Source organism: Lagenorhynchus albirostris, chromosome 4 (genome assembly GCF_949774975.1).
Source record: "Lagenorhynchus albirostris chromosome 4, mLagAlb1.1, whole genome shotgun sequence".
Classification (NCBI taxonomy): domain Eukaryota; kingdom Metazoa; phylum Chordata; class Mammalia; order Artiodactyla; family Delphinidae; genus Lagenorhynchus; species Lagenorhynchus albirostris.
The window spans coordinates 84,952,469-84,978,788 of record NC_083098.1 but is presented as its reverse complement, the minus strand read 5'-3'; the positions used below and the strand labels follow the sequence as shown (position 1 = coordinate 84,978,788).

Sequence of the window (26,320 nt, the reverse complement as noted above, 5' to 3'; positions counted from 1 at the left end):
TTTCATCTCTCTGCTTAAACATAATTAATTCCATTTGTTCAAAAATTATAGATAATGTCAGCATGCTAAGAAATATATTTTGCTTCATATTGCAGTAACTATTGAGTCTTACAAGACTTTACTTTCTATAATTTTTTCACATTTATTTTTTTCAAAGGACTAAAGCAATTATATATAACCGAAGTAATATAAACACTAACATTAATCTAAATGAACCAACTCAATGCATATTCATTAATGGCTTCTCTAGCAAGTATAACTATATTTTGTGTGCACAGAATAATATAGAATAATTAATACCAGAATTTATACTCTGGCTTAGGTCCTGAGACTTAGGTCTTAATTTGGCTTTTTTGCCTTTAGCATGCTGTTCTCAGTTTCCAAATGCCACAAACTATTTTACAGTGACTTTTGTTAGAGACTTCCTTCTCTTCCATTATCAAAATATGAACATACTCTCAACATTATTAGCCATTAAGGCAATGCAAAGTAAAACTGCATTTCCCACCCACTCAAGTGGCTAAAAAGAGAAGATAGTAATAATTGTTGGTGAGAATGTGGAGAAACAGGAACCCTCATAGATTGCTGGTGTGAATATAAATAGTGCAGCCACCTTAGAAAACAGTTTGACACTTTCTTAAAAAGTTAGCATAAGTTTATGACATGACCCAGCAATTCTACTCCTAGGTATATACCCAAGAGAAATGAAAACATATATCCACATAAAGACTTGCACACAAATGTTCTTAGCAGCTTTATTCCTAATAGCCCAAAACTGGAAGCAATATAAGTGTCCATCAACTGGTGAATGGATAGACAAAATGTGATGTATCCATACAATGAATTATTATTCAACAGTAAAAAGAAATGAAGTAGTGATACATGCTACACATTGATTAACCTCAAAAACATGCTAAATGAAAAAAGCAAGATACAAGAGACCGCATATTGTATGATTCTCTTTATACGAAACATCTAAGGGCAAATCTACAGAGACAGATTAGTGCTTGGAAGAGGAGATAGGAACAGAGATTAACAGTAAACAGACATGCGGGATCTAATCAGGGTAATGAAAATGTTCCAAAACTGTTTTATGATAATGGTTGCGCAACTTGGTAAATTTACTGAAAATCATTGAATTGTATACTTGAAATGGTGAATTATAAAATATATAAAGTATACCTTATATTATCAAATACAATCCTACAGTGTATCAAAAGGATAATACACTATGACCAGGAAGGTCTTTTTCTAGGAATACAAGAATGGTTGAGTATTAGGAAATCTGTCAAGGTAATTATATCAGTAACTTCAAGGAGAAAAAGCCTAATAATCATATTAATAGATGTATAAAAGATACTGGAAAAATTAGCAACCATTCTTAATTTTAAAACTCTAACGTAAAATAGGGAGAGAAGAAAACAACCTATCTATAATAAAGATGGATTACTAAATGCTATAGTAACTATTATCTTAAATAGTGAAACACTAAAACATATCAATTTAAACCAGAAAAATGGATACTCTATATCACCGTAATTATTTAACATTGCTTTGAAGGTTTTAGCAACTACAATAATAAAATAAAAATGAAATAATTGGCATACATATTAGAAAAAGATGTAACTATCCCAGTTTGGTGATTATTATGATTTTATGCCTAATAGCTAGAGTTTGATAAGGGAATGTGGTAAAGTTGTAGGTTATGATACAAGTATACAATGACAAAAGATTTGTAAAGTGGAAATTCAAAAATCTATTTCCAATAGCAATAAAAATAATTTTAAAAATATATTTAATATATTATTTAATACATTTAATATAAAATGAACATATTTAATTTAAAAAGGCATAATAGTACCTATATAAAGAAAGCTATAAACAGTGGAAAGGCATCTTGAACAAAAAGACTTAGCATCATAAAAATGTAAATTCTCCCAAAATTAATAAATTGAATGCAGTCCATATTAGAATGCCAACAGGATCAAGATGGCAAAGGGGAATTAGATAAATCTGTCTTAAGTTTATATGGAAAGTAAAGACTCAAAAATAGTCAAGGGCTTCCCTGGTGGCGCAGTGGTTGAGAGTCTGCCTGCCGATGCAGGGGACACGGGTTCGTGCCCTGGTCCAGGAAGATCCCACATGCCGCGGAGCGGCTGAGCCCGTGAGCCATGGCGACTGAACCTGCGCGTCTGGAACCTGTGCTCTGCAACGGGAGAGGCCACAACAGTGAGAGGCCTGCGTAACGCAAAAAAAAAAAAAAAAAAAAAAAAAGCCAAGAAAACTGTGAAAATGAATAGTGAGGGTAGATTTATATCATATAAGCAGGAAATGCCATAAAGATGCTGTAATAAAATATAGTATTAGAAAAGGAATAGACAAATAGAGGATTAAAGAGCAGATCTCATATATCCTGAGACTATTTATGACCAAAGTTCAATTCAGTTGGAAATGGAGGGAATTATTTAGTAAGTGGTGCCAATACAGAACTAGCTATTCATTTGGAAGAAAAAATATTTCTCAACTCATCTTCTGTTTAACAATTAATTTCGTATGGCTCAATATCCTAAATGAAAGAAATAAGGCAATAAAGGGGCAGGGAGGGGGATGGAGAACCAAGTACAAAAAGAAAAAAATAATTTTTTAAAAGGCAGGGTATGACCATATTTATGCATTTACATAAAATTACATAGGTAAAAAAATAGGATTCAGTGAAGTACAAGGAATTTTAATTCATTTAGAATAAATCACCATTTGGAGTTCTTTGCCGCTTAAAAAAATTGGCAAGTTTTGTTTTTGCTGTTGGTTGCTGGTTGAACATTCTTTAGAGAGGTCAGATAAATGCAGTCTAATTAGTCAACTCCTACTTATTATTCTTCAGTTAAAACTATTTCTAACTTAAAGAGTAAAATGATTTATTTTAGACAATCTGGAAAATACAGAAACATACAAAGAAAGATTATTTAAAACACCAGTTTCCCCACTACCCAGAGATAAGCACTATTAAGATTTTAAAGCATACCACTTCTCCTCAGTTTCTGTTTTTCAATGAAATGTAAATTTTGTAAATGTTGAATATTTTAGTTAAAAATAGATGTCCAGACTTGGATTTTTTTTAACTTTTCACTTTATCTTATTTTTTAATTTTTTAAATTTATTTATTTTAATTTTTTTGGCTGTATTGGGTCTTAGTTGCGGCACACAGGATCTTCATTGAGGCATGCAGGATCTTTCCTTGTGGTGCGCAGGCTTCTCTCTAGTTGTGTCGCGTGGGCTCCAGGGTACGTGGGCTCTGTAGTTTGCGGCATGCAGGCTGTCTAGTTGAGGCTCACGCAAGCTCAGTAGTTGTGGCACGTGGGCTTAGTTGCCCCACGGCATATGGGATCTTAGTTCCCTGACCAGGAATTGAACCCACGTTCCCTACATTGGAAGGCAGATTCTTTACCACTGGACCACCAGGAAAGTCCCTTGGATTTTTTTTTTAATGAGATCATTTCCATTTGTGAACTAGTTTATTCTTTCAACCCTACTATTTTCTTGGTCATTCAATACACATACTATTTCTTCTAGTTCCTAGCAGACATGGAAAATAATGCACTTTTTCGAGATGATATACAATGTCAGAAACTAATTATGGAAGCAATGAAGTATCACCTACTACCAGAGAGACGGCCCATGTTACAGAGTCCTCGGACAAAACCTAGGAAGTCAACTGTTGGTACATTATTTGCAGTTGGAGGAATGGATTCAACAAAAGGTATTAAATAATCTTTTATTGGAAGGAATGGAAAAATGAATATTTTAAAAATTTTTATTGAAGTATAGTTGATTTACAATGTTATGTTAGTTTCAGGTATACAGCAGATGTATATTCATCTATACATATACATATATCCACTCTTTTTATAGATTCTTTTCCCATATAGAGAAAAGAGTATTACTCATTACAGAGTATTGAGTAGAGTTCCCTGTGCTATACAGTAGGTCCTTACTAGTTATCTATTTTATATATAATAGTATGTATATATCAATCCCAATCTCCCAATTTATCCCTCTCCCCTTTTCACCCTGTTAACCATAAGATTGTTTTCTACATCTGTAACTCTATTTCTGTTTTGTAAGTAAGTTCATTTGTACCATTTTTGAATATTCCACATATAAGTGATGTCATACAGTATTTGTCTTTCTCTATCTGACTTACTTTACTCAGTATGACAATCTCTAGGTCCATCCATGTTGCTGCAGATGGCATTATTTCGTTCTTTTTTATGGCTGAGTAGTATTCCATTGTATATATGTACCACATCATCTTTTTTTTTTTTTTTTGCGGTACGTGGGCCTCTCACTGTTGTGGCCTATCCCGTTGCGGAGCACAGGCTCTGGAAGCATAGGCTCAGCGGCCACGGCTCACGGGCCCAGCCACTCCGCGGCATGTGGGATCTTCCCAGACCAGGGCACGAACCCGTGTCCCCTGCATCAGCAGGTGGACTCTCAACCACTGTGCCACCAGGGAAGCCTGCGGTGGCTTCTCTTGTTGCGGAGCACGGGCTCTAGGCACACAGGCTTCAGTAGTTGCAGCACGCAGGCTCAGTAGTTGTGTCTCATGGGCTCTAGAGTGCAGGCTCTGTAGTTGTGGCACACGGGCTTAGTTGCTCCACGGCATGTGGGATCTTCCCAGACCAGGGCTCGAACCCATGTCCCCTGCATTGGCAGGTGGATTCTTAATGACTGCGCCACCATGGAAGTCTTCAAAAATGTTTTTGAACAGCTCCTGTATACAGTGGAGTCTATTATATGCCACTGAGAATGCAAAGATGGAAAGAGACTTGGTATTTATTGCAAATAACTTAAAATTTTTGTAAAGTAAATAAAAAATAATAAAACTCAAATATGTAAGAAAAATATATATATATGCATATATTTACACACACATATATATAAACCTTCAAAGGTTTCTTGCCATATATGTATATGGCAAAACTATAAATTTTAGGAGATATCAATAGCATCTGTGCTCTGGTGACCTAATTGTAGCAAATACTTTAGAATGAATGTTTGTCTTGATTGTAATTTTATAAGAATAGCACTGATAGCATGTTGTATTAGAAGCTTAGAAGACAGAAGTAAAGTAGATACTAATTGAACTCTTCATACCTGGGGGTTGGGTGTTTGTTTGTTTTAGAGGAGTGGGTCTTTTTTTTTTCTTAATTCCACTATTCTTACCTCATAAAGAGAACAGAAGAGTTCCTCAGCTCTTCTAATTCTTGAAAAAAATGTAGACACTGTCCAGCAGTTATTCCCTAAACTTTCCACTCTCACAGCTCCCAAAGCACTTGAGGTACACTTATGCTCTTGTCTTTCCTGGTTGCAGTGGAGTGTGTATCCTCTCCCTCCTCCTATCAAAGCCCCTCCCCTGTGCCCTGATACTGCCCTTTCCTGCCTCTTCAGGAACCTCCCACCATTAATGAGGATCCCTTCATCTCCTGTATTTTCAGCTTCCTTCCCCACAACTCGATCCTTCCCATTGACTCAAGTTTTTCTACTTTTAAAAGCAAAACAAAACGAAACCTCTCTCCACTGAGTAATTCTTATCTCTCTCTTCCTTTTTGTAGCCAGACTTCTTAGAGGAATCGTCTATGCTCACTGTCTCCATTTCCTCACCTCTCAATCATGTCTCAACTGCTCAAACAAGAGACCCTGCCTAAAGTCATCAGTGACCTCCATGCAGCTAAATCCAGTCATACTTTTTAGTCTTCATCTTACTTGATACTCTCAGCAGCTATACACTTTTTTACTTTGGCTTCCACTGTGCTAAACTACCCTGCTTTCCTCCCACTTCTGGCTGTTGCTACTCAGCCCCCTTTTACAGATAATCCTTTCTCATTTGACCTCTTAGTACCAGAGCCAGGTGTACTCTGGTACTAGAGAATAGTAGGAGATGAGGACAGAGATACAAGCAAGGATGAGCTCATGCAGGGGCTTATTGTAATTTATTAAATGTATTACTGTCACTGCTAATAATATACTTTTGTATGTCTAATTTCATAAAACACTCAAGCACGGTGAGCTTTTTATTTGCCTAACTTCTATCTATCACTATTAAGGAGCAACAAGCATTGAAAAATATGATCTCCGTACAAATATGTGGACTCCTGTAGCCAATATGAATGGGAGGAGGCTGCAGTTCGGCGTTGCGGTGTTAGATGACAAACTGTATGTGGTTGGAGGAAGAGATGGACTGAAGACTTTGAATACTGTAGAATGCTACAACCCCAAAACAAAAACTTGGAGTGTGATGCCTCCTATGTCTACACATAGGCATGGCCTTGGTAAGCATAACTGCAGATTCATTCATAAGGTCATACCCTAGGCTTGCATGGCATTTTCACATTCTTTACTAGGCAGAAGAGCAGTGTGGCAGCTGCTGGGCCAACAGCAGTCACCAGGCGTTCCTGCGCACGCTCCCTGTCATCTGAGAAGCAGAAGGAGAGAAAACAAGCCTGTACATAAATGTATATTGTGCAACCAGCACAAGTGAAAACATGAATATTTAAGAATTGTGGTGTACCACGATGGACTGACAAGCCACCTTTTGACATGTGGGTTCTATGTTGACAATTAGTGTTATCTAACCTAATTGAAATGCATACTTATTTAAAAACCTTTAGCGTTATTGGTTTTCATCTATATCCCTTAGTTTTTAAGCAGAAACGAGTACGACGCAGAAAAATTTTGAGGTGGCACAGAGAATGTAATGATAGAGGCTTTTTTTCTTTAATTCAGTAATTCACTGAGCAGATATTGATTAGTGTGTGCTATATGCCATGCTCTGTGTTCTGTAGGTATACAAAGATGAGAAAGATGAGGCTTGCAATGTATGTGTATTGTCCAGATTTTGCTGCATAACAAGCCACTTCAAAACTTGGAGGCTTAAACCAAGAGCCATTTATTTAGCTCATGGACCTGTGTATCAGCTGGGCAGTTCTTCTGGTCTGGACTGTCTTAGAAGATTTCTGCTGGGTTTTCTCATGAATCTAGGTTGGGCAGGCAGGCTGGTTGGCTGGTTGATCTAGAATGGCCTCACTCACTTGGGTACTGGTAGACAGGCTGTCAGCCTTGGCAGCAGAGGCAACTGGGCCATATGATGCTAATCATTCAGGCTAGACCAGGCTTCTGCAAATGGTGGCAGTCACAGGGTTTCAAAAGCAGGAAGAGAAGGCATGCTCCAATGCACAAACACTTTTCAAGCTTCTGCTTGCCTCATGTTTGCTAACATCCCATTGGCCAAAACAAGTCACATGGCCAAGCCCAGATTCAAAGGATAGAGAAATAGACTCCTCCTCTTGATGGGAGGACCTACAAGAATCACATTGAAAATAAGCATGTATTCTGGGAAAGGAAGAATATGTGACCTTATCGTCAATTTATCACAATTTGGAAAATGTTTAAAATAGTTGCAATAAAGAATTTGATAGGTTATCATAAAAGATGAGTTAAAAGATGAATGACGCAACAGGGAAGACATATGGGAACATATGTTTATGTATGACTGATTCACTTTGTTATAAAGCAGAAACTAACACACCATTGTAAAGCAATTATACCCCAATAAAGATGTAAAAAAAAAAAAAAAAAAAAGATGAATGAGTAGCAGTGAAAGGATAGTTGAGTTTGGATAGCATAGGTTTCTACTATACTCAATTTATTAATACTGAGCACCACAGTAGAGGTTGCCCAAAAGGCCAATGAAAAATATCTAGGCATGAAGATTGGTATGGTAGTGGATACAGCAAAAAATCAAAGAGACAAGGGTTTCTGCTAGTTACATTTAGGTTTCAATGAAAGATGATCTTAAATTCCAAGTTAGGTAAGTGAGTAAAACCAGACAGTTGGGGCTAAGGTACTGAGAGAAGAGCTTAAAATTAACTATATGAAATTTAACAAAGAAAACCATAACACATTACTCTTGAGTCCATAAAATCAACTATTACGTAGGCACAGAACAGGAAGATATATCTTAAAAGCAACATGAACAGGACTTACAAATTTGTGTTGACCATAAAATCCAGGGTCAAAAGTGTGATTCAATTGCAAACTTTCCCCTACTATGGGGAAAAGAAAATCAATTCTAACTTAAGATAAATCTTATAGATATAGTATTACATAGAATGAGAATGCCCATGATCCAGCTATGTCTTGTGCAGATGTGATTGTGCATGGAATACTATCATTAGTCCTAGGTACCATACAAAAGACTTTATTGAACTGCAGCAAGTTCAGAGGAGAATGATCATATCACTCAAAGTGTCTTCTTTAAACCTTTATTTCCATTTTTGTGTCATTCAAAACAGCTTTGTTGTAACTATTTACCTTGTAATATTATTTACCTTATAATAAATAATGTTTTAAATTTGAACTTACAAAAGAAATCTTTAAGTAAATTTTAAATTAATTATACTCACACACATATATATAATTGAATATGTATTATATATAATTGGAGATAGATTAGATAGATAGATAAATCTCCTATAGCCAGTACTGGCAGAACACAAATGAGTGGAATGATACGTTGGTTTTGGTCATACATGAGTGGTGACTATGTCATCTGGCCATGATTTCACAAAAGTAAATGTCTTCGTATCACAATATTTGTGTTTTGGCCTTCAGGTGATACATATTTATATCTCACCTGACTATGGTCATATCATACCTCTTCTCAAAACCCTCTGCTGGCTTTCCATCTCATTTAGAATAAAATCCAAAATCCTTACAGTAGTCCCGACCGCCATGTGATCTGACTCCACCCTTCCTCTCATCTCCTACGTTGTCCCCCTTACTCACCCTCCACAGCCAACTGGGCTCCTTGCTGTATGTACCACAGACGCACTAAGCATGCCTCAGGACTTTTGTACATACTGTTCTCTTTATCTCACCTTCTTCTCCCCCAGATACATTCATGTCTGGTTTCCTAACTTCATTCACATTTTTGTTCAAATGTCACTTTATCTGAGAGGTCTCCCTTGATCCTCTCTACTCTTTTACTTTGCTCCTTTTTTTTTTTTTTTTTTTTGCGGTACGCAGGCCTCTCACTGCTGTGGCCTCTCCCGCTGCGGAGCACAGGCTCCGGACGCGCAGGCTCAGCGGCCATGGCTCACTGGCCCAGCCGCACCGCGGCATGTGGGATCCTCCCGGACTGGGGCACGAACCCGCATCCACTGCATCGGCAGGCGGACTCTCAAACACTGCACCACCAGGGAAGCCCTAAATTTTTTTTTAAGATATATTTATTTATTTATTTTTGTCTGTTGGGTCTTTGTTGCTGCACGAGGGCTTTCTCTAGTCGTGGCAAGCGGAGGCTACTCTTCGTTGCGGTGAGCGGGCTTCCCATTACGGTGGCTTCTCCTGTTGCGGAGCACGGGCTCTAGGCGCTCGGACTTCGGTTGTTGCCGCACACGGGCTCAGTAGTTGTGGCACGCGGGCTCTAGAAAGCAGGCTCAGTAGTTGTGGCTCACGGGCTTAATTGCTCCTTGGCATGTGGGATCTTCCCAGACCAGGAATCGAACCCGTGACCCCTGCATTCGCAGGCGGATTCTTATCCACTGTGCCACCAGGTAAGTCCCACTACTTTTTTTTCTTGTTAGCACTTATCAATGCCTGAAATATACTTTGTATCTGTTTCCTAACTAAAATGTTAGGTCGAGGCTTCCCTGGTGGCGCAGTGGTTAAGAATCTGCCTGCCAGTGTAGGGGATACGGGTTCAAGACCTGGCCCAGGAAGAACCCACATGCCACGGAACAACTAGGCCTGTGTGCCACAACTGCTGAGCCTGTGCTCTGCAGCAAGACAAGCCACCACAGTGAGAGGCCCGCGCACTGCAATGAGGAGTGGCCCCCGCTCTCCGCAACTAGAGAAAGCCTGCGTGCAGCAACGAAGACCCAAAGCAGCCAAAAATAAATAAATAAATGATTAAAATAAAATAAAATATTAGATCCATCAGGGCAGAGGCCTTATCTATTATGTTCTACTAAGTGCCTGACACTTAGTAGAAACTCAATAGCTATTTGTTGAATAAATGAAATTTGGCTTGGTTCCCTCGCGATGAAACACGCCAATAGATTGTGCTATCTAATCTACAGCAAAATCTTATGAATTTGAATTAAAGGGAGAAAAGAATAAAATTGCTGTTTTCTAATATATTATAAATCCAAATTATTGAAAAATGTTTTAAGTATGGCAATGTGTGCATCTTGTATTTTTTTAAAATACCTTTCCCCTGTTGGACCTCAAAATACTGCCTCTTAAACTTTTTTTTTTTTTTTTTCGCGGTACGCGGGCCTCTCGCTGCCGTGGCCTCTCCCGTTGCGGAGCACAGGCTCCGGACGCGCAGGCTCAGCAGCATGGCTCATGGACCCAGCCGCTCCGCAGCATGTGGCATCTTCTCGGACCAGGGCACAAACCCGTGTCCCCTAAATCGGCAGGCAGACTCTCAACCACTGCGCCACCAGGGAAGGCCTGCCTCTAAAACAGTGCTATTGCTCCCCCTCACCCACCCACTATCTACCAAGAAGAGCTATGAGGAAGCCAGATATCTTTATCATAAATTTTTGCCTAATTAAATTTGCATGTTAAAGGTTCATTGTACTTACATTTCAGTTAAAAGATTTTTAAGTCATTGCTTCTTTCCTGTCTCCTTGTAGGTGTGGCTGTATTGGAAGGTCCTATGTATGCAGTAGGAGGGCATGATGGTTGGAGCTATCTGAATACAGTGGAAAGATGGGACCCTCAGGCTCGCCAGTGGAATTTTGTTGCCACTATGTCCACTCCCAGAAGCACAGTAGGTGTGGCAGTACTAAGCGGAAAGTAAGGAAATATTTAAGGTTCCACTTAAAACACAATAAATTAAATGTATTAAGCTATATCTTGTCCAACTTAAAGATATATAGAAATCATGAGAAAAATAACTCTGAGTGATGTAAACAACCTTTTTAAATAGTCTCTTTTTATAATAGCTCTAAATATAAATAGCTCAACATTGTTAGTCTTTTATTCTAATGTGCAGATACTATAAATTTCTAGTTATCATTTTGAGTGAATAAATTTTATATGAATATTCAATGTCATCAAAATCTGGTGGTTCATATAGCTTTAAAAGTATATGGTCTTTTAAAAGTTGTATGGTCTCTCTCATGTTTCCCTAAATAATTCTTTCCATTTCTTCTACTGATTTTTCCTTACTTTTACTTCCTTCTTATCTTGGTAAACTGCTGAAAACTAGAATGCATTTAGAAAGAGGTGCTTTCTTGCTTCGTATCTGCTCTAAATAGAGTAAACAAATTTGGATAGAGCCACCACTCAAATACTAAATACATAGTATCTTTTTCAGGCCTTTCTTCCATAAAATGAAGCCCTTATGGTTATTAAATAAAAGTTGTTTGTTGCATACCTTTACTCACTTAAAATGTTTTATCATCATTTCCAGGAAGAGGAAAGAACCAAGGTTAAAACATAGAGACTTAAAATTATTTGTTGGATTGTTACTGATTATCAAAAAAATGAGAAAATGTTAGTAATATTTTTATATTTTATGACCTAAGGTCTTGTTTCCTCAGGACCTGTTAGTTGCATCCTTTTTTTTTGGTAATTTTTAGCACGATTACAAGTAATAAGATATAGAAATAGAAACCCATTTTTTAAATATATCTGATCTCAATACACCCCCCCTCATTTGTTTTAGCTAAAGAAATGGCTTCAAATTTTATCACTACATTTCTCTCCTAGTTCTTTGGTAGAAGAGTCAGCCACCAAAGAGTATAGAAAGTGAAAAAAAAGAAATTACTATTTCTGGCTAGAAATATTTATTTCTAATAGAAGACATAAGAATAACTGCCTTCTCTAAAACCTGATTTCCAAACCTACAGTATCCTGGACTTCTAGGCATAGAGGTATCTTACTTTCTTACCTTTTCTTGCTCTCTAATGAGAAATAAATATTTCTGTATTTAACCTACCTGAAGCACAATTTATTGAGTATAATTCTGAGAGTACCTAATAATATCAGAAGCTAAGGACTTCTTATCTACTAAGTAGTAAGACAGTTGATTTTGAAAGTATCATATATCTACGTTGTGATTTTAACTGGTCTATTGGGGTAGACTGGTCACTTTGTCCCTAACCTTAACTCTCTTCCTTTCATTCTTCATTTTAGAGACTCACCTAATGTTCTGCCTAAAACACAAATAGGACCATGTCACTTTCCTACTTAAAACCTTTCAGTAGCTTATCTGACCAAGCCTCCTTTTTGATCTTGCCTCTGTCCACCTCTCTAGCCTCTTCTCTCTCCTCTACCCATGCATAATACACTCCAGCAAAACTAATCCATTTGTGAAAAATACATTTTGTTTCACATTCCTATTATCTGTTAACCAACACCATCTTTCTTAGAATATTGTTTCCCCCACTTTCCTTCCTGGCAAACTCAGCATCCTTGAAACTTGCTTAAAAATCACCTCCAGGAAACCTCCAATTCCCACTCTCATCTCTTCATTCCCCCTGCACTGATTGTCCATTCCATCCTCAGCAATTTTACTGTATATAATTTGTATATAATTGTATTGCAGCATGTACCACTCTATTATTGTAGTTATTGACTTGTCCATCTCCTATAGCAGATCATGGTCTTGAATGACCTGATCTGACTTCTTGTTTCTTACACCTAGCACAGTATCCAGCACATAAACCTGAAGTGTGCAACCTTAGTGAAGAATATCCTGGTACCAGTTATATGCAGTAGTGCTTTAATCACCCCAAGAAGAGGATGTGTTAATCCATCAACCACCATTTTTCTAAGCTTGCACTAAAATAAAGTAGCAATGTTTTAAAATATTTTGTTAGTTTCCATTTTGGGGTACAAATCCAGAACCTGGAAAAAATAGAAATTATGTTGTTAATATTTTAAATATGCAGTTGATTGAAAAAATTAATTATGTATCTTCTCTCTACCAGTTCTTTGTGATTTAAAACAAATCATTTCTCTGTGCCTCAACTTCTTTAATTTATAAAATGAAAAGCCCAGTTAAATACTGTTTTTGTTATTTTAAATTATTTGACGATGCTTCCTGATGCAAAATATAGTTCGTTTCTTTAGGGAAGAACTGTTTTAATGTTTTATGAGTTACACTCTGTATCTTAAAATTTTGAAAGTGTTAAAATTTTTATTTCTGCCATGTTTGACAGAAAGAAGCTTTGTCTAAACTTCCAGTTGCTCAGGCTACTTTTAAGCCATTGGCTGGCAAATACTTTTGGCAATAGAATCTTTCTTTCAAGTGAAATCTTACAAAAACCTCGATACTTAAGGCAAATGGAGGTTCAAGTTTATAATAAGCTTATTTTAAATTTATTATAAGTTTGAGTTTATAATACTTACTGTAAAAATCAATGTAGAAGCATAAGTCTGTTATAAAGAACACAGATTATTTCTGTTTTGTTTTGGTTGTCCAGTATGAAGAAAATCCTGATTCGCAGATAAGAAGCTGAAATTGGTAATAGTTATTTTAACTACTAGAGCAATTTAATTGGAATCACAGGAAATTCTTCAGTTAAATTGCTCAAGTAGTTTGAAAGTAGTAGACATTTTTTTCTCAGCTGAATCTCAAACAATATCTACCAACCACTTGTATTCTTGATCATAATTTTAGAAGTCAGGTGAGACCTAAATCTTATTTTTAAATATGTAGTACAATACTATTGCAATTTGACATAATATTTCTCTTTTTATTGTAATAGATATTGTCATGGGGAAGAAAGATGAGTTCTGAATTTTGCATGACGTTTAATTGAGCCAGGTGATATTTTTGAAAATTAAAACTACTTTTTAATCTTTAATTTTAAATGAACCATTTTGGGGGTCCCCTAACATCCTCCACAGAGTCCTGGTCTTAGAATACAGTTTGAAAACCATTGCGTGAGATATGATTCTTCAGAAAGTGTTACAATACATTTTAGCCCTTAATATTATCTCAGTATGAATGTTGTTTGTACATTTAACATGTCCTAAAATACCGTTTTCTAAAAGAATGCAAATAGAGACAGAATTTATTTTTCCCCTTTAACACATACCATGTTTACCATGTGCCAGGCAATATTCAAAGTACTTTAAATTTGATCACCAATAATCCTGTGAGGCAGGGCTTCTAGATTTTATGGATGATGAAGTTCAGGCAGACGGAGATTAAATAACTTGTCCACAGTCACAGCTAGTAAGTGATAAGTGGTAGAACCAGGATTCAAACCCAGAGAGTCTGGCTCCAGAGTTCATGCTCTAAATCACTGTACTACACCACTTTTCACAAGAAGACCCATGAGTTCACTGTGAAGAGGGTAGGGTGCTGGAAGCCTATGATACTATATGTGTGTGTGTACATATATTTTTAGTTACTGACATTTTCTAGTTGATTCCTTCTAATATTCTATGATCCATATTTAGGTAATTATTCTTCCAAGTATTAGAGATGAGGACAGCTTAATATTAAGAACAGTAGCACAAAAAATAGTTTTTAACAGATAAAATTTTTAACAGATTAAAGTTTCAAATAAATTTCAAATTCCATACTATTAATATATTTTAAGTTTAGAACAAGACACTGCTACAAACATACTTTGCTGTTTAAAATATGGTCGTCTTATTATTTAAGAACCAGTTTGAGTGGCATAGGTACTTTAAATTATGAATTAAAATTATGAAATCTGTCTTTAAAATATGTATATTTATCCAAATATAAATACTTAGAGTTTTAATGGGCAGAAATTTGATATAGTTCAAATATTATTTCTCAAGAATTAAAAATAGCTAAATATTAACTAAGGCATCCATAAATTCAAAATGTGTGGGCTTTTGAACAAGCAGTGAACTGAATTTATTATTTTTTTAAATGATAGAAAAAATATCTACAAAGAGCTTCCTATGTGAATAGTAAGTGTAAGAAGATTTTGTGCTTAATAAAGAATATTCAAATGTTTAAATATTTAAAATATTTTATATATATTTTAAGTTCAGAGTAAAAAGACTTTTAAATTAATGCAGTATATTGATTGATAATAAATTGGTTTACTAGGCAACGTTTAGGACGTTAACATACCAATAAATATGAATATGGTATGTTAACGTCCTAAACGTTGCCTAGTAAATCACTATTACAAGTACATACCAGATGACTCTTTGACTGTCCAACTGCTCATTAATATAACTATTGTCCTGGTTCTGCTTCTTCCTGGGTGACTATGTACAAGTCTCTTAATCTCCATGAACCCCAGTTTCTTCACCTGTGCAACAGGGATACAAATGGTTTGTCATAGCATCATTATAATGATTAAATTAATACATGTAAAGTGCCTCGCCTGTGGTAGGTGCTCAGAGAAGGTTAGTTTCTTTCATTTATCACCAAGTCCTATCTTAGCTATTTAAGAAATGTTGTGGTATATTTATACACAATATTTTATCTATTTTAAGACATACTTTAACATCTCTAAAATTGTGACGCATTTTACACTCAATGATAACTTGTCAAACAGATGGCAGCTGTGAAAATGTTGTCATGTTTTCATGTGAGTTTGTTTTCTTTTTTTATATGTACAGAATAATATATATATGTGCCATTTAATTGGTAGCACATCTTTCTCTTTTTTATAAATGTATTTATTTATTTATTTTTGGCTGAATTGGGTCTTCGTTACTGCACGCGGGCTTTCTCTAGTTGCGGCTACTGGGGGCTACTCTTTGTTGCGGTGCTCGGACTTCTCATTGCAATGGCTTCTTTTGTTGCAGAGCATGGGCTCTAGGTACGTGGGCTTCAGTAGTTGTGGCACACGGGCTCAGTAGCTCTGGCTCGCGGGCTCTAGAGCACAGGCTCAGTAGTTGTGGCACACCAGCTTAGTTGCTCCGCGGCGTGTGAGATCTTCCTGGAAGGGATCGAACCCATATCCCCTGCATTGGCAGGCAGATTCTTAACCACTGTACCCTCAGGGAAGTCCCATCTTCTTTCTTAATGGCACATAAATTGACAGTATTTCTTTTTTTTTTTTTTTGGCGGTACGCGGGCTTCTCACTGTTGTGGCCTCTCCTGTTGCGGAGCACAGGCTCCGGACGTGCAGGCTCAGCGGCCATGGCTCACGGGCCCAGCCGCTCCGCGGCATGTGGGATCTTCCCAGACTGGGGCACGAACCCGTGTCCCCTGCATCGGCAGGCGGACTCTCAACCACTGCGCCACCAGGGAAGCCCGACAGTATTTCTTATCGTTGATAGGCACCTTGAATTCAATGAAATACCATAAGAATAATCTCTGTCTTATGCATAATAATAGCACCATCTCTTATTTATCATCCCATTTGTTGTTTTTACAGACTTTATGCAGTTGGTGGTCGTGATGGCAGTTCTTGTCTCAAGTCAGTAGAATGTTTTGACCCTCATACTAATAAATGGACACTCTGTGCACAAATGTCAAAAAGGAGGGGGGGAGTAGGAGTCACTACCTGGAATGGATTGCTGTACGCCATCGGAGGCCATGACGCACCTGCATCCAACTTGACTTCCAGACTCTCAGACTGTGTGGAGAGGTAATTTCCTGTGAAGGAAAACTAGGAATAAAAAATCAAACCTAATCCTCTGACACTTCCACACGAATTGGTAACTCTTTATTGAGCATCCACCATGTGCAAGGCAGTTCCTTAGGAGCTCTGTAAACACTGGGTGGTCTGCTCAGGCCATCTCTCAGTCTGTCACCAAGAGCCTACTCAGTCTTCTCTCAATCTGACGTTAGAATTGATTATACAGTTTATTAATTGAATCATATGACAAACATTTATTGTGTACCTATTTTGTACTGGACATTGTACCTAATAAGAAAAGGGGTTTGACAAATTTCACAGAGAATTAATTACGGGCTGGAGGCCAAATAAGCAAAAAGGAGAGGGACATTCCTGACATATTTTGATATAAAATGAAGTAGTATGAAATACTAAAAGAAAATAAAGGGCCAGTAAGGCTTGAAATCTTGATCAAGTCATCCTTGTTCAAAACTCAAATATGGGCCTAGGTAAAGAGGCCCGACGTCAGCGGAAGCTCTGGACAGTGGCTTAGGCTCCCATCTGCTATGGTCAGTGGAATGGGGAGAATTGAAGGGCTTTAGGAGGTAGAGTCAATAGGAGTGTGTATGAACACTCCAAAGCAGGAAGGAATATGTTTCATTCAGAAAACTGGAAGTCGGCCACTGTCATTGGATAACAAAGAATGATGGAGAGAGTGGCAGGAAAGGAGTGGCGGGACATTGGGGCAGATCATGCAGAGTCTTGATGCCTTATTAAAAACTTTGGATTTTAAAGAGCAATGGGAAGTTAATGAATGTGTGTGTATATATTATTCAATAAATTATAAATGACTAGAAGAAGAATAAAAAGTGAAATGAAGGTTTGTTGATGACAACAAGTGCTTTCTATGAAATAATAAGCAGAGTTGGTTGGTGTTTTTTGAGAGAGCATGATAGTTACACCTGCATTTCACCTGTATTGGGGAGAAAATAATTCAGACTATGCTTGTTACATGTTACAATCCAGGAAAGGGATATAGAAGTCTTTATATACTTTGCCCCATAAATTACAGGCCCACTACAGGACTGCACCCAGTGAAAAATTGTTCATTGATACAAGTATTGGAAGCAGTATAAGTCATCTTAGCATGATGTATCTGCTCTCAGATAGACAATTTGGGGCAATTCTAATTAACATACTTCATAAAAGGAACAAGAAGCTCCAAAAATGGACAGTTAGCAATGATTGAGGCTGTAAGTCATCTTACATAGAGCTTCATGAATTGATTTCCTCAGATTTTCAGTAGGCAACCTGAAACCTTAAAGCAGTTTTCAACATTTACATTAGCTCTTTTGACTAGTTTAAGTGTTATGCATCTGCAAAATGGCTCTATTATGTTGTAAGTTAAAAGTTTTCAGGAAAATATTGATATTTTTCTCTAAAATATGTTCAAATGTATTTTATATAGCAGATGATAAGATTAAAGGACAAAACTATTTTTATGTAAAATATTGTGAGAACAATATCAGCTCCAGTTCTAAAATTTTCTTTCAGATATGATCCTAAAACGGATATGTGGACTGCAGTGGCATCTATGAGCATCAGCAGAGATGCCGTGGGAGTCTGTTTACTTGGTGATAAATTATATGCTGTCGGAGGGTATGATGGACAGACTTACCTTAATACAGTGGAGGCTTATGATCCCCAGACAAATGAGTGGACCCAGGTATGGCATTTCATTTTTCATTATTACACTTACTCTGTTTTTGTTACAAACAATTGTTTTGGTAAAACAAATCCTCTCAATTATGTCCAATATCAAAATATATGGCATAAACATGATAAAGTCATCTTTTAACTAAATATAAGAAAACAGAGGGAATGTTTAATTTTATAGTATAGTTAAAATCCAAAATTACCTTTAAAATATAAGTTAATACTCAAAGAAATTCTTATTAGTTGGTTATTGTTATTAGCTGCCACCATTTACTTGCTGAGAATTGATGAGATGTTCTAGCATAGGTAGAGCTGATAGGACCACAAGAGGGCTGTAATAAAGGGAGGGAGATTGTGGAAAATTAAAAACAAAGATAGTAGTCAGGAACAAATGAACCACTTACCCATACATGAGCAATAATTTTTAAATACTCAAGCCACAGATACTTGGGAGCAGATCAAATGTCTGGTTATAACCTAGTAAAGATGGCAATCCTAAGTTACATTAACAAGTAAGAAACCTGACCTGACAAACTTAACAGAAAAAATTCCCTCTTTGTCTATTTCTGAGAGGGCCTAGCACTTCTAAGAATGATCTTTTGAGATCTTTGTTTCCATCATCACCCAGAACAGAACGAGGAATTTTCTGCCTCTGGCATCCAATTCAGTATAGGGTACATAAAAGGCACTCAGATGTTTAATTGAGCCAAGGTTTTCCTACGTACAAGGAGCAGTGGTAAGTACTGTCAAGAAAACAATACCTATGAGAATCCCTGCTGTCACAGAGCTTAACTACTTAGGTAGGTGAGATCTGCTCATGTAAAGGGAGGATCCACAGTGTGGAGCAGTTGGTATGAAGTGTCCCATGGTATAGGCAGTGAGTGGCCTAGGAAATCAAAGAGAAGAGAGAAAATGGCTGTTGAGAGGGCTTCGGTAAGGAAGAAGTGGGATTTACTCTAAGCCTTAATGAATTGATCCAATTCAAAAAGATAGAAGGAAGGGGCTTCCCTGGTGGTCCAATGGTTAAGACTCCTTGTTTCCACTGCTGGGGGCAAGGATTCTCTCCCTAGTCAGGGAACTAAGATCCCACATGCCGCGCAGCGTGGCCAAAAAATAAAAGGTAGGAGGAAAAAGGAAATTGTGTGAGAAAACATGAAAGAAATGTCACTAAAGCAGAAATATGCAGGCTCTATTAAGGAAGTGTGGTGGGTTATAAGGCTCCATGCTTGAGAAGAGTAGGAGTTCTTATTGGAGAGGAAGGTTGGGGTCGGGATGGAGGTCCGCAATGGTCAATCTAAAGAGTTTGGTAATGAGAAACCAGTGGAGACTTCTAACCAAGAGAGCAATGCAGTAATAGAAAGTCCACATGTCAGCAGGTGGGGACAGGGTAGTTGGGTTAGGGGCAGGGTAAGTGAAGCCTGGGTGAAAGGAAAATATTTATAAAGTTATAAACTTCAGTTATAAGGCTTGAGGTGTTAAATATACAGATGGATCCAAGAGATATTACCAAGTCCTGTTTATTTTTAATTTATACACTTACTAGGTTGTATAGAGAGGTGCAGCTTCTGAAGGAAACAGCAGAAGAATGATTAGAGAGTGTCTTAGTAGATAATGAAATAGAGCATTAAAAGAAAGGTGGGGGGGGGGGCTTCCCTGGCAGTCCAGTGGTTAAGATTCTGCACTCCCAACGCAGGAAGCACAGGTTCAATTCCTGGTGGAGGAACTAAGATCCCACATGCTGCATAGCACAGCCAAAAAAAAATAAATAAAATGTTTAAAAAAAAAAAAGGAGAGGGGAATTTCAACAGCGTAAGGAAGAATGAAGAAGATTTGTCATTCATGAAGTTGTCAGGACCTTTGAGAATATGATAGAATCAGAAGCTACCACACAGTGTAAAAAGTGAAAAGAAGAGTAAAAGTAAATGTGGGAGCTAGAGGGGCATACAATTTTAAAATGATGATGATGATAGAAAGTTAATACTTACTTACTGAGTACATTTTATGTACCCGACTCTGGTCTAAGTACTTTACATTAAAGAATCTTCCCAACAACACTATAAGGAAAGTACTGTTATTTCCTCACTATGTTGGATGAAGGAGTCTGAGACAGAGAGGTTAAATAGCTGACCCAGCGTCACACAGCAGATGAATGGTGGAGTTAGAATTTGAGCCTAGGATCTTTTTCACGATAGAGATGAAGACGAGAGTTGAACAGGATTCCAGATGCTAGAAGGAGAAAGCAAAATTGAAGGGCACTTTTCTGAAAGAAGGACAGGAACAGAATTGAGAGCAAAGGCAGGTCCTCCTTAGACTGGAGGAAAGATCTTATCCTCCAAAGCTGGAGGGAAAAATGAGAATATCAGTGTAGAAAGATACAAAGTGTTTTCAAGTGAAGAGAAGGATAGAAAAAGAGACTTAGATTGTTATGACCTTGATCTTGTTTCTTAAGTAAGTGAGATCACTTGGTGAAGGCGAGAAGGCATAATTTGAGAGCTTGAGTTAGAGCTACGGGATTTCATAGAAATTATGAGATTACCTACCATCAGCCTCCTACCGTGGCAGAAGTAATTGTGAATGATAACCAAGGAATCTAAGAAGAGATAGAAGAATCTCTTTTCCTGAGGTGTATTTTATTTAGCCCTTAGGCCAGTTATAAGGAAACCTATTAGCCAGTATTTCAGACTTGCTGTTACAGATAATTAATACCTTATGCTGAATCACCCTGTATCAAAATTAATAATCTGTGACCACATAGCTCTTTGGTTTACATGCCATCTCCATTACTTTTCTTTAAATTTTTTTTATTGAAGTACAGTCAATGTACAATATTATAAGTTACAGGTATACAATATAGTGATTCACGATTTTAAAGGTTATGCTCCATTTATAGATATTATAAAGTATCGACTATATTCCCTGTGTTGTACAATATATCTTTGTAGCTTATTTTACACATAATAGTTTGTACCTCTTAATCCCCTAGCCCTATTTTGCCCCTCCCCCTTCCCTCTCCCCACTGGTAACCAATAATTTGTTCTCTATATCTGTGAGTCTGTTTCTTTTTTGTTATATTTGCTAGTTTGTTGTATTTTTTAGATTCTACATATAAGTGATTTTAAAGCTCCTAAATGTGAATTTACAACCATAGTATCTGAAAAATAAATGTTTTCCATTCAATGTTTCTACAAATGGACAAGAGGACATTTATTTGTACAGGGAATGAAATGTGATTACTAAGTCTTAAGCCATCACCCACCCCACTACCAGCCTTGACCCAAAGCAGGAGGTGACTGCATTGTATTTAATAAATTCTCTAAGCTAAACTTTCTAGCTGGTTGTCGTGACAACATCAGCTATTCACAATGTAGAGACTTAGTGTCTTGAGTGTTTTGAGAAAAGCTGCTGATTACAGACGTTTTGATTTAAATGACGTAGAGGTTACTTCTAGAATACTGTAAGTAGATATGGTTTTAAAATAGGTTATTTGTTCAAAAAGATATAACAGTGATCAAAACAACTGATTCAGATGGAGAACAACCAAGAATTCTCTTAAAATTGAAGTCAGATGTATTCTTAAAATCCACTCATTAGTCTGGGGAGGGGGAGTCAAAATGACTAGAAAGTCACTTTGATATCATGTATTTGACAAAAATACTTTATGACATACACCCACATCCATAAGTACAAAACAAACTTTCTTAGTACTTTATATTAGTCACCCCTTCCCAAATGCTAGTGTCTTAATTCTGTTAGCTCAAATGCATAGATTCCTACTGGGCTCCAAGTAGTCCTTCTTTTAAAACTATCCTTGTCCACACTTATCTCCGCTATGAATTGCCCAGTGTCTCGAGTACTTTAAAAAAAAAAAAAAAAAAAAGACAAGAAGTGAAAGATTTAAGAATTGTTCCTAATGCATAAGTCAAGATTATACTTTTCCCGTAGTACCTCATACTTCTATCTCACTGTCATGGAGTTTATTCACCAGGTTTGTTTCCACTCCTAAGGAGTTCAATCGGTAGTATTTATTATTTATTCACTCTGGTAAAAAACAGTAGAATGGGTTTAGACCCTTCAGCCATGCTGAGAAGGTCATCAGTGAATGTGAAGTTAGTGGTTCCTCTGGAGTCGACAGACCCAGGGCATGTGGTATATTCTGTGTACTCTCTCTGAGATAGCACTTCTGTTGCATGGCCTCTCAGGATAATACTTGATATTTTCTCCATATTAGTCACAAAGTTACTCTAAGTGTTCAGCATTTCCTCACATCCATGTTGTGCATCATGTTGGCCAAAATAGTGTTTCATGTAGAACAATTCCTGTGCTATCTTTAAAAATCACCTTTAAAGAGAAGTAAATACTACATAATTATGTTATATATCCAAAACAATTTAGTCTATGAAGCTTTGGCATCAGGAGGAAGAGTCTTGTTTAAGACCTGGGCCAGCTTAGGGTGCAGGCAGCAGCTCTTTGCCAACAAGTATGAACTATTTCAGTATTTCACCCACTGGTGTGGTATTATCAACGTTTTTACCCACAAACCCAACACGTGTCTTTTTTTTTTTTTTTTTAGGTTGCTCCACTGTGCCTAGGAAGAGCTGGGGCTTGCGTTGTGACTGTAAAGTTATAACTTAGTGCTTTGTTTTCTAAATGAAGATATTCGCTTCCTTTATGAATTTAGTATAATTGTTCTACTATCAATGGATACGTTTTTAGTAAATTTGGAAGGCCACATTCCAGAGCACGAAGTGCCTGGTCTCTAAGGGAAGATGTTAAAACAAGGAAGAACCAGGATTAAATACTTTTATTTCTTAGCAAATCAAAACTGCAGCTGGTGGATTGTGAACATATGTTCCTGATATAAAATATGAGGACAAATGCACTGCTCCTGACACAACCCAGTGTTAACCGGGAATTTCATTTCTTTTAATAATCAAGCACATTTTGCTCATATTATCCACATTTCTTTTCTTAGAGTGCAAATACCCCAGATAAAACTTCTAATGTTTTGCTATGTAACTTTATCATACATGAATTATGGTAATTTTTATTCATTTGTTTACTTAACTACAGCCACTGTCTTAATGATATTACTAAAGACTATGCATTTAGCTGTTTTCAGAAATAGCTGCATTATATATGCTTCGCTTGTGGATATATTTCTAAAATCGGCTTAGTCCAATGAATAAATAAAAATATTAAAGAGTTAGAACAACAAAGACCAAATAAAAACTTGATATGACCTTTAGGATCTATTTAAATGTTCATTCCATCTAGATTCACCAAGAACTCCATGTTATTGATATTCTTAAATTAGAATTGAAACATGGTGTTTTGCATTAAATTTAAGATATGCAAATTTTGTGGAGAAAATAAATGTTATATACCCTCTAATGTTCTTTCACCTAATTAGCATTTAATCGTGTGAATTTGCTTTCTTTTATATCGTTAAAAATGTTTTGATTTTGTCTTTTTATATTGACAGAACTGTTTGGATATTCTTATGTTCTCAGATCTCTATTTGCCTCCCCTGCCTTGTTTGCTATCTTTTGCCAGAGTTAGTTAATCCTTTGTGCTTCTTTGTAATCAAACAGTTTGGGGGGAAGGGGCTTATTCAGTGTTTGAAAAATAAGTTTAAAGTGTTTATTACCCAAAGTTTTGTACATTTGTAAACTCTTAATTACACATGTGAATGTTAATATTCTCAGTGAATTATTTATTGTTTGCAAAAATGCACTGGGCAGTAACATTTTATGATAAATCCTTTAAGGTATAAGTCATTAACTTATATCTTAATATAAAATGAGTATAAACTAAATTTCCACCTTTTGAAAGTCCACATTGTGGTTAATGTGTTTTTACATTTTATATCAGGGTAGCCTTTATTTTAGTTGCTTCCTTTAAAAATTAAAAGAAACTTTTTTTAGCTGATTTTGAATGCTTGTGAAATGTTTCTACACAGGAAACCAAGAAACTTAGTACGTCTATGCATAAAACAAATTCCATGGGCATTTTACTGGTGTGACCACTAAGAAAATAGCAGTGATAGTGACAAATACATTAATATTTCATATATTCATTATAGTGTGGATATGAATTCAGTTACTTTCCTGACAAGGAGGGATCAGTGGTAGAGTATATTTATGTATTTAGGGTAAGGGAGAGAAGAAGAGGAAAAGCTATAAGAAACAAAGCAAAAATTTCAAAAGCAGAAATGTGTCAGTACATCATCCCTTCTTGTGGAGGCTTAGACCTGTGATTTGGAAGGAAAGTACTTACGCTTGTGATCATTTCTCATCTCCACTCATCATCCACTCTCTTGTTCCCTGTGCCCGCAATGGAGTCAGACTCACCTTAAAGTAAAGGAACTGATTCTTTTCTCTGAGGATCTTCCTTTCCTTTATGGCATTCATAGAACAGTCCCTTTGATTTTTTATCCCACTGAAGGGGCCTCTCTAATGCAGTTTTGTCATCAGCAGGCTCTGCTCTTCTGGGTACTAGTGAAGAAAACTATTTCTTTTCTAGTGACAGAGCATTCACCAAAGCATTCATTCTTCTCCTACTGTGGGATCTTATAAATCTAGAGGAAAATATGGTCCTTCCTTGTGTGCATCATCTAACATTGCTATCTTGACTTTTACTGTTAGCTTCTGCACTGAGATGTGTAGCTGCTCTTAATTTTAACCCCAATTAATGACCAACTTATGAAAAATAATAATATTTCTTATAATTATTGAATGTTTATTATGAACTAGGAACCAAGTTTTTGCACGTATTAATGCACTTAATCTTCACAGCAACCTTATGAGGTATGTTCTGTTATTATTCTCCTTTTTACAGATGAGGAACCCGGGTCAGGAAGAGTTTAACCCCAAGATTCTATATGGCAAATAAGTGGCAGAGCAGGGATTCAAACACAGGCAGAGGCTCAGGAGTCCATTCTGTCATCACTCCTGTTTCTAGGTAGAAAAAGAAGTTTCCTTTTATGTGAGAAATCATTTACTTTAACAAAAAGAAACATGAAGAAGGCTTATGCTTTTTAGAAGTGAAATTTATCAGTCACACTCTTATCAGAAGATTTTTGTTTCTTACTATTGGGGAAATTTTGTTTAATTCTCTTATGGAATTTTATATACATTTTGCTTTAGAAGACTAAATGCAAGAAAACATACATTTCAGGTTTTATAAATATTAGATAAATTGCATGGTATTTTGGATGGCTGAACCATAAACAAATTTATTCATCAAAAATAAGCTGTATTGCCAACAAAATAGATAACCTAGATGAAATGGACAAATTTCTAGGAACACACAAACCACCAAAACTGACTCAAGAAGAAGTAAAAAGTCTAAACACGTCTATAACAAAGAGATTGAATCAATAATCAAAAACCCCTCAACAAAGAAAGTACAGAACCAGAATTTAGTAGAAATCGCTGGTGAAGTCTACCAAACATTAAAAGAATTAACACGAATTCTTCTTAAACTCTTACAAAAAAATAGATAAGGAGTTAACACTTCCTAATTCCTTCTATAAGACCAGCATTACCTTGATACCTAAGCCAGACAAAGACAGATTATATACCATGACAAACTAAGATTTATTGCAAGAATATGGGGATGATTCAACATATAAAAATCAGTTAATGCGGTATACCACATAATAGAATGCGGAGAACTCAGAAGAAACTAGAACAGTGATATGAAAATAAAGCTCTTTGTTATTAAAAAAAAGAATGAAGGGAACATAAACATTATCATCTCAATTGATAAGAAAAAGCATTTGACAAAAATCAGTACCCTTTCATGGCACTCAGCAAATTAGGAAGAGAATAGAATTTCCTCAACCTGTTAAAAGGCATTCACGAAAAACCCACAGCTAACAGCATACTAAATGGTGAAAGATTGAAAGGTTTCCCTCTAAGATCAGGAAAATGTTCACTCCCACCACTGATAGTCAACATTGTACCAGAAGTTCTAGCCAGAGCAATTAGGCAAGAAAATAAATAAAAGGAATCGCAATTAGA

At 36.6% G+C, this 26,320-nt stretch overlaps 1 protein-coding gene across 7 annotated transcripts in view; it reads left to right on the top strand.

Annotated features, from left to right (window-relative positions):
* Positions 1-23,992, top strand: part of KLHL5 (kelch like family member 5) — a 75,256-nt gene extending 51,264 nt beyond the window's left edge. For 3 of the 7 annotated variants that reach the window (XM_060148346.1, XM_060148344.1, XM_060148342.1), the window contains 6 exons: positions 3,571-3,757; positions 6,105-6,329; positions 10,701-10,863; positions 16,398-16,610; positions 18,135-18,306; positions 22,867-23,992. In XM_060148346.1, coding sequence (XP_060004329.1) covers positions 3,571-3,757; positions 6,105-6,329; positions 10,701-10,863; positions 16,398-16,610; positions 18,135-18,306; positions 22,867-22,923 — 1,017 coding nt within the window. In that variant the 3' untranslated portion in view covers positions 22,924-23,992. Of the gene's footprint in view, positions 1-3,570; positions 3,758-6,104; positions 6,330-10,700; positions 10,864-12,718; positions 12,883-13,784; positions 13,844-16,397; positions 16,611-18,134; positions 18,307-22,866 lie in introns of those variants that run through there. The other 4 variants (XR_009540362.1, XM_060148343.1, XM_060148345.1 and 1 more) reach the window with 4 other exon arrangements.
* The last annotated feature ends 2,328 nt before the right edge of the window (positions 23,993-26,320 follow it).